This window comes from Amblyomma mixtum, chromosome 1 (assembly GCF_055824585.1).
Source record: "Amblyomma mixtum isolate Tamu chromosome 1, ASM5582458v1, whole genome shotgun sequence".
Lineage (NCBI taxonomy): Eukaryota > Metazoa > Arthropoda > Arachnida > Ixodida > Ixodidae > Amblyomma > Amblyomma mixtum.
The window spans coordinates 222,782,258-222,791,740 of record NC_143012.1 but is presented as its reverse complement, the minus strand read 5'-3'; the positions used below and the strand labels follow the sequence as shown (position 1 = coordinate 222,791,740).

Genomic DNA, 9,483 nt, shown 5'->3' with positions numbered 1-9,483 from the left:
GGTAGTTTCGTTTCTCGAATTCACGCGTAGCAGACTCGAACTCGCCAACTCTTATCTCTTGTTCTTCACGTCGCTGAGCCACGATATCACCGTCTCGAATCACCACAATGCTCTGCTCTTTCTTCTTGGCTATATACTGCACTCTTCTTTTAGCAAGCCGCTCTTCTTTCTGTTCCGGCGTTTCTTCCGCACGGCGTTTTCTTCTCTTGTGATTATATCGCTCCGCACTACTCATAGATTCTTCCTCGGCATTTAGTAAAATTAATTAAAATAACGAATTACATTAATGAATTGAATTAATTAAATTAAATTAATTAACTAATTAAATTAATGAGCCTCCATCGTTGAGACGAGTTGGGTCCCCAGCTCTCCTCTTCTCGTGACGTTACGCAGTCACGTGGTAGCGCGCCGCAGCTGCGCCGGAGCGAAGAATGAGCCTCCATCGATGAGACGAGTTGAGCCGCCAGCTCTCCTCTTGTCGTGACGTCACGCGGTCACGTGGTAGCGCGCCGCAGCTGCGCCTTAACGAAAGATGAGCCTCCATCGATGAGACAAGTTGGGCCCCCAGCTCACCTCTTGTCGTGACGTCACGCGGTCACGTGGTAGCGCACCGCAGCTGCGCCGGAGCGAAGGATGAACCTCCATCGATGGCAGAAAAGTGCCAGCAGTATTGCTTTCGCAATAAAAACTGTCGCTGAAATAGCGGCGCCGAGCAATATGGTGACAGAGGGAAGTGCCGCAGTGGGCAAAGCAGCGTCTGTGAAAGAGCACGCAGATGTCTTGACGTGAAGGTCGAATGTGTGAGAAATCTGTATGGGAACGTTCGTAATCCACACCGAAGCGGCTCGTTTTTTTTTTTTGTTGACTGCATCTTTATAAAACATGAAGCAATTTCAACATATTCGCAAGACAGGTGAATTGGTTACACATTGTATGCAAACTGAGCGAGAGACTTAAAGTGAGTGAATGTTCGCAAAACAAGCACTGACCCGCCACTAGTAAATAAAAAAGATCGGGAAATTATAAATGGAAACTAGATATTTCAGGTAAATTGATATATTTTGTTAGCTAATATTTCCCGACAACCAAGTGTCATTTGTGGGCTGGAATATTACCCCGGGAAACAAGTTCACATCATAGTTTTTTCTAACTGCCGAAAAAAAACAACACCCCCACAAAGCCAGGCGGCACTTCAAGTATTTCACATTACTAGAAACAACAACAACAAAAAATATTTCATCCTCTGCTGCAGCCTCATTAAGAATTCGACTTGTCATCCGAGGTCTTACTCTCTTTTCCGGTCGTGCCTCCGCAGGTACAATCCGTCCCATGCGCGATGTGGTGGGCCGCGTAATCTTCGCCGTTTGGTGGCTTGCCGTTCTGGTGCTGATGAACTCCTTCCAGGGAACCATGAAGGCCAGCATGAGCGTCAGGACACCCACAGAGCGCCTGGAGACTTTCCGAGACTTGGCGGAGAGGCCGCACCTCAAGCCCATTATCGTTAGAGGAACCACGTTCGAGCATCAGTTCAAAGTACGGCCGCTTTTGCACTTGATAATTCTGGCGCTGCCATCAAATAACGCCTGTAGTTAAAATTTGCAGAAAAGTGACTGGGAGTAAAGTTTTGCTGGTTTTCGCGAGTAACCGCGAACTATGCAACATCACACCATGTGACCGCTTTGCGACCCTTGACAACGTTTTTCTGTGGTGCAGAGAAACGCTGAGCTCTGTGTGTGCAAAGCCAGAACGTCCTTTAACTTTTTCGGTGACCGCCAAAACGAGCCTCCGCAGCCTTCGCGATTGTGCCCACTCCTCTCAATCCGCTCTCAGTGACTGCTCAGGGGCGCCGCAAAACGCGTTCACGTAACTTCGCACACGTCACAGCTTTAACTGCGCTTTCGTAATGTGCAGAATAGAGAGGGTCAAGCAACCTGTGTGTTTTTTGTGTAGTGCTAAGCATGTCCTGCTGGTGCACCAGCGAAGGAACGTAACCAGTCCACCGTTACGATACGTTTATGGCATAGTCGACCATAGCCATCACTGAGAACTAGGCCCTCTCCCCTTCGCTGCCGCAGATCATAGCGATCTTCATCTACGATAAATCCGTGGAAGCCCAAGAAATATCCTTTGTTGTAGTTCTTGGCGCCTCAGCTACGCAGCTTGTCGATGCGCTCCCTCTACTGCACGAAGGCAATAGAGTACTGCGGGAATAGCAGCGAAATCTCAGGCGTAATACCGTAGGCAATGGCAGGCACAGCCTGTTTTCTTCGCCAGCGGAAAGCAGCTAATATCATCGCTGCCACAGCAGCTTCCTGTATGTCCGTCCCGAGTAGGTCCATGCGCAATGCGCCCGAGAAGTCGGCACCTGCCTCTGGGAGCAACATTGTGAGCATTGGCTCACAACTAGCTCAATCACTTTGGCAGAGCGGAAGCCGAAGTTCTTATGCACACACGAGTTGCTTTATAATGTTTTGCCCCCCCCCCCCCTCCCCCCCCAAAAAAAATGTGAATTTCCGCAGGTGTCACCAGAAAAAGACCTTCAGAAGATTTTAGCCATGGCTTATGCCCACCGGTCCATCATGCCTGCTTCGGCTGTTTTCACGCGTGAAACCTTTGATGAAATGATTTTAAAGCGAGCCGTCATCTTCATGGAGGACAACGTGATGCGGAGCTACATAGCGGCACTGTATCCGCAGAAGCCAGGCCAAGCCATCATCTACGAGTCTAAACAGCACACCATAGCGGCCCAGTTCTCCATGTTCATGCGCAAGACCCTGGACCCCAGAATCATGAAGCTTCTCCACACAAGGTTAGTATCGCTCGACCACAAATCACCGTTGACTTCATCTGCCGTGAGACGCACCGCTCTGGCCCATTGGCTGTGGGACACGACTCCAAATTTTTAGGTCACTAGATCATATATTGTAGCCACGGCAGCTTTATTCCAGCTTTATTTCGATGAAGGCGAAGTGTACAACCGCCTTGTGCTGTGCGATGTCGGTGGACGTTTAAGAGTAGTTGGTCGAAGTTAACCAGGAGCCGTCCACAATAGCGTCCCTCATAGGCAATGCGTAGCTACTGGATATTAGAGCCCAAACATCAATCAATAACAACAACAATTCAAGCAACTGAACACAACTTTCTTTCTCTTTGTTCTTTCGCCCGCCGCGGTGGCTCAGTGGTTACGGCGCTCGGCTGCTGTCCCGAAAGACGCAGGTTCGATCCCGGCAGCGGCGGCTGAATTTCGATGAAGGAGAAATTCTAGAGGCCCGTGTACTGTGCGATATCAGTGCACGTTAAAAAACCCCAGGTGGTCGAAATTTCCGGAGGCCTTCACTATGGCGGTTCTCATAGCCTGAGTTGCTTTGGAACGTTAAATACCAATAAACCAATAAACCAATCTTTGTTCTTTCGCTCCCTTCATCCCCTTCGCGACATGTAAGATAACAAACTGAACGTTCCATAGTTACGTCGCAACGTTTGCGTTATTTTCTATCTTTCTCCCAGTACACTCTGAGTGATGGGGAATACAACAAAAAGCTTGAAACCAAGGAGCGATAGTGTTGGCAAAACTGGCATCCGATGCGTTTAGTTTGTTAACAGACAAAAGTACGGAACTCTGCAATATTGATTTTAAGTGCACACTACACCGCAAATGGGAGTGATTAGACGCAGACCTTGCGCGCACGCAATCAAATCTCGCACACCACGCGCATACACGCGCGCCAGCAACGTTCAAATGATGTAGGTAAGTCGTCCATCGTAGAGCATAGTGCCTCTGTGTGCATTGTTTCTGGCGTTTTACTCGGTGTATTCGGTTCCACTGTTCATTCTCAAGTTTCTATTACCTTCGTCTTTTCATGTGGCTGGTATAACAGCACCGACGCTGAAGTGGATGGCAGACAAAACAGTAGCGCTAAAGAACTGATTATTGGACGAACACTTGCACGCAGAGAAACAGTTCCGTGGCGGCAGGAGCAGCAAGTGCGCTCGACGGTAGACGAAGGTCAGAATGAGAAAGGTGACGACGAACTATTGAGATAAGGCGCCTGAAGCACTGGCAATCCCCTCGAATGTAGCAGAAACAGCCGCGCATGGGGATGTTTTTTGTTTTTTCAGAGTGTATTGGTCGTGCCTGTAGTCAACAAAATTAGGGAGGGCGAATAAAAGGAATGAAAAATAATAGCGCCCGGCCCGCACCGCTTAGAGAACAACGGGCTTGCCTGTGGTCAACAATGGGATAAAGCCGCTAGTCGACAGTGGGATCAAGCCGCCAGTATGCGGCTTGATATTGAATCTTGATATTGAAGATATTGAATCTTTATGGTCCATGTTCAAAGATACCGTATTCTTCTGCATCGGTAACTACGTACCAACTAAAACAAAAAGAACTAGGAAACATAACCCTTGGATAACACGCGATGTGATTCATGCCAAACGCAAAGTAAAACGGCTGAGAAAATCGTTGAAGACAAAAAGCAAACCTCGAAACAATGGTCGCCTTGCCGAGGCTATTAGTGATTTAAAATCAAAGATTAAGTCAGCAAAAACCACTTATTTCTCTAAAACACTGCCCAATTTTCTAAAAAGCTCTCCCTTAAAATTTTGGAATTTTCTAAAGCCTAATAAAGGAAGTAAGAACCCTAATTCCCAAGAACAAGATATAAATTATGCTAATTCTATGAATAATTACTTCAAATCCGTTTTTACTGTTGATGATGGTGTTATCCCCCCTTGAAGTACTGTATATAGAACACCTTTGACACCGACAAGTATAAGCGAAAGAGGTGTGTTAAATCTTTTACTTAACTTAGACACAAAAAAAAGCGCCTGGCCCTGACAACATACCTAACATATTCCTCAAACGATATGCCGAATGGATCGCTAAGTACTTATACTTACTATTTAACAAATCATTATCGACTTGCACTCTACCGAAAGAATGGAAAATCGCCAAGGTTATCCCTGTTCACAAATCTGGAAACAAGAACGAACCCTCTAACTTCAGACCCATATCGTTAACCTGCACAATATGTAAACTTCTTGAGCACATCATTACTAAACATATAACCACATTCCTTGAACAAGAACGCATTCTATCCCCCTTCCAGCATGGTTTTAGAAGTGGCTTATCAACAGCAACTCAGCTCCTGGAACTAGTACATGATCTGTCTTTGAGCATTGACAACCAAAAACAGGTAGATATGATTTTTTTCGACTTTTCTAAAGCATTCGACCGCGTTTCAACTAAAAAATTAATCAAAAAATTGGAATGCACACTTCGTAACAGCCCCATTGTTAACTGGATTGGGGACTACCTCTCTGGTCGCTCCCAATACGTTGTGATTAACCACCAGCCTTCCTCATTAGAACGTGTAACATCAGGAGTACCTCAGGGTTGCGTCTTAGCTCCAGTTTTATTCTTAATCTTTATCAACGATCTGCCCTCATATGTCAATGTTAATATTAAACTCTTTGCAGATGACTGTATAATTTACCGCGAAATTAACACACCAGATGACCACATGGCCCTAAACCTCGCTGCAGAAGCCGTATCTAGGTGGTGTAAAGACTGGCAGATGGCCCTTAACATTAATAAGTCCGCTCTCCTCACAATAACCACAAAAAAACATCAGTCGTCCTACACTTACGTTGTCAACAAGGTCACCCTCACTCGATTTACCAGCTATAAATACCTCGGTATAATAATATCCCATGACCTCAGATGGGATTCACATATCACCTATGTCACATCAGCCGCCGTTAAAAGACTCCTGTTCCTCAAAAGGCATCTTAAATAAGCTCCTCCTCCAACAAACCTAATTGCATACAACGCTTTCGTACGATCGGTACTCGAATATGCGAACGTTGAAGGGTTTCCGCATACTAAATATCTCATAGGAAAATTAGAAGCTATCCAAAGAAAGGCAGTAAGATTTATGTTTAATAAATACAGGCCTACTGACTCACCCACCGAACTACTCAAGACAGCCGGCATTGTCACTCTGGAAAATAGAGCTAAACTTGCACGACTAAAAATACTTTACCAGTTACTCCATAATCAGCTTAACCTTGATAAAACTAGTTACCTTATGGCCCCAGAGACAAGACCTACACGTCAGAGACATTCAGAAACATTAAAAGAGCACACATTTCGTACTGACTGCCTGAAATACTCCTTTTTTCCAATTACAATAAGAGAATGGAACACCCTTGACCACTCCATTACCGGCAGCACATCACTAGATATCTTCACTCAGTCAGTAGAAAATTATCTTCACTCGTAAACACACTTGAATTCTGAACCTTTGTTGACAACTTCCTTTTTTTGCCTTGCTATTTTTCTTAGCAGTGCTTGTTCGTTTCTGTCATATATATCCCATGTGTTGATTATGTTATCTTGTCTTGAACTAACTGTACAATCCGACGATCCTATTGCTGTACCCGTGACTTTTATGTATTGAACCTTAATTAAGTGCGACACTGTAGTCGTTTATATTGCCCTTCAATCCTTCTTCTTGTTCACTCTTTGTGTCCATTATTCATGACGTTGTTGTAGTTTATACTTTGATGTGCCTTGTTCCAGCGCCCTTCCTGTTAAAATCCCCAGTGGATTGACAGTATATTTAAATAAATAATAAATAAATAAACATAACATGAGACGAACAAAGAAGAAAATGAACAACGCTTCGGGGCGTTGCCTTCCTCTGAAACAACGCTGGTATGATGCTTAAATTGAAGTTAAGTACTGTATAGCCAAACTAAAGAGCATGCATGCGAACACAAAGCTTCCGTTGCGCAGGTAATGTGAGAATGCGAACGCCTGACATGCACTGTACTTCCGTGCGTGCACGTTGCCACTGCGATGCTGGCGCTCCATCAGCAATGAATTCAGAGTCCAGTTCCCCTAGTCGTCGCAGTGCGGACAGAAACTCCAAAAGTTTTAGGCATGAAATGCTTTTAGCTGCCGTTGTCGGCAGTGTGGTGACGTCACGCCGAGACCGAGAGTCAACATCAGGGCACTGAATTCCACTCATCCGGGCACTGAAACGAGATCACCGGGCACTAAAACGAGATCATCCGGGCACTGAAACGAGAGCATCCGGGCACCGTACGAGATTTAACGAGACTCTACGAGAGAGGGTCTTGGGGGGCCGCTTCCGCGCCGTCCCCAAGGATGGCGCTGCGGTCCCACACTCGCGCATGTAAAAGACCGGCCGCTGGGCCTTCAGCTCATGACGTTTGCCCCTTTGGCAGGCAGATGTATACACGATCGCAGAGTATTAGAACGCGCTGCTTATACATTCTTGTCAGGCCTGCGTCTCGTCGTGTCCGCGTACGCTTCTGCATCGTCCTGCATTTCAATGCCGCCACCGTCACAGCTGTTTAAGCCGAGCAATGGAGCCTGATGAAGGGGAGGGAGGAAGCGCCTTGCGGAAAGCGATCGCTTTGCGAGTGATACGCCATAGCAGAAGACTGCTCGCCGCTGCCGACAACGCCATGATTATGCGACCGCTCCTGAAAGCGACCAGGCCGCCACGGTTCGCGGCTGCCTACCTAAGCCCGCACTATTGCAGGCGATCGCTTCGACGCAACAAGAAGAGCGTGGTGTGGTGTGGTGAACACTAGACCAATTTCAAGATTTTGACTAGTACCATCTACAACCAATGTGTTATGCCGGTAAACATTTCATGCTTACTCTACTCTCGATTACGGTAGAGGCAGATTTTTTTTTTTCATTAGAGTTTTAGCACCACCGTGAGGTGAACACGGTAACTATGGTAACTGCTTCCGCATGGAAAATGCGGCTAGGCAAGCCTGACAACGATAGCCACGGCAATGCATTACCATGTATGCCTTACACCTGTCCGGCTACGTTAGAGCGGTCTGTTAAGTCTCCGACGGCGGACTCGTGCCCACACACATCCTCTGTCACGTGGTTGGTATTCGTCGCGGTGGAGTCGTAGGTTGTAGCGTCGGTCGTCAGTACGCTGCTTGTCTATCAAACACAGCCGCGCAAGGATTAGGACTTCAGCGCGTTGTAGGTGTACCTACAGCATGCAGTAATAAGAAGCCTTGTCCGGCTGCTTATTGAAGACCAGCAGTGGTGACGTCGAAGCTGTCTTCGTCGGAGACATACGGATATATTGCAGCGAGCGTGATTTACCCCCTTTTGCCTATAGACGAGGTTAAACGGCCTCATTTGCGTGGTCACCTGCAGAGAAGCGTTGCAGGTGAAGGCGTAGGGAGGGTGACATCGCAGGTCTTGTGGTCGGCTCAGATATACATGGCAAGCGTGCCTGCAATGGTCTTGTTCAGACGTTCCGTGACGGCGCTGGCCGACGGATCTTATGCGATTGTTCTCTTGTGACAGGAGTGAGTGTAGCGCACGGTGACTTGCATCAGCTCAGCCATGAGCACTGTTTCCCGTAGCTTCGGTGCTCCTTTTTTGTTCATGCTACGAGCGTTGGAGCTTAGACACAAACTTTTGTCTTTTATCTCTTTTTTTCCACCCTGTCCTCTCTAAACCTGTCCCGATCATCTCCTCCAAACATCTGCAAACCCGTTTTTTTCTCTATTTAGTTGTGTCTGCCTGTCTGTTCTCAAACCTAACCTAATAACATTCGCCGGTGCTCGCAGATGCCGCTGGATGCACGAGTCCGGACTGACAGACAGGAAGCGCCTTCAGCTGCTTCCAGAAAGCTGGTTCCTCGCGCGTCCCTCTGCCACACAAGTCCACTCGCTCTCGGTCGAGGACACCGCGGCGCTCTTCTACTTGGTGCTCCTGGGGCTGGCCGTGGCGCTGGTCGCATTCTTCGGGGAACTGATCGTGTATCGCTCGACATTCTTCATTCGTAACCGTCGTAGGAGCCGCCTTGCAATGTGAACATGTCATGATCATCTTCCTTTTGTGCAGCACAGGGAAAAATTCAATTACAGCTTATATCTCGAACTGATGTGCCATGTGGCCATGTGGATATTGTAAAGTGTTTTTCTTTTCTCTTTTTTTTTCTCCTTTTCCTTTTTTCTGTTTGTGTGCGTGCGGCAGCTGGTTGAACATTTGAATACATGTCTTACAGTCTGTATATCGTATCTTGTGTTGTATCCGTAGGACACTGTAGTGCATGTGCATATTTCTTTTTGTATCTGGCTGTATCTTGTATCACCGTATGTGTAACATCCCTCCCTGTTATCACCCTCAACTGAGGGTTGACAGTATTTCTAAATAAAATAAAATAGATGTCAGTTCGTCACTCTAAACAATATTCCTTCTAGCAGTGTCCGGGTTATGTCTGGCGTCCCCCAGGGATCTGTTTTAGGACCACTCTTATTTCTTTTGTTTATTAATGACATTGTGGCAGATCTTTCAGTCCGCGTGAAGCTGTACGCGGATGACTGTATCCTGTATCAAATGGTGTCTTCAGTTTACGACCAGGTGCGTCTAAATAATAACCTAACGAACGTGGTTGCGTGGTGCAACAA

General features: G+C 46.8%; 1 protein-coding gene across 1 annotated transcript; it reads left to right on the top strand.

The window, feature by feature from the left end:
- Positions 1-1,359: 1,359 nt before the first annotated feature.
- LOC149371017 (uncharacterized) lies at positions 1,360-8,887 on the top strand. Its single transcript, XM_089579081.1, has 3 exons — positions 1,360-1,533; positions 2,520-2,809; positions 8,641-8,887. Exons 1-3 carry the CDS (start codon positions 1,390-1,392, stop codon positions 8,885-8,887), a joined length of 681 nt encoding a protein of 226 aa, XP_089435207.1. The 5' UTR covers positions 1,360-1,389.
- Positions 8,888-9,483: the final 596 nt, after the last annotated feature.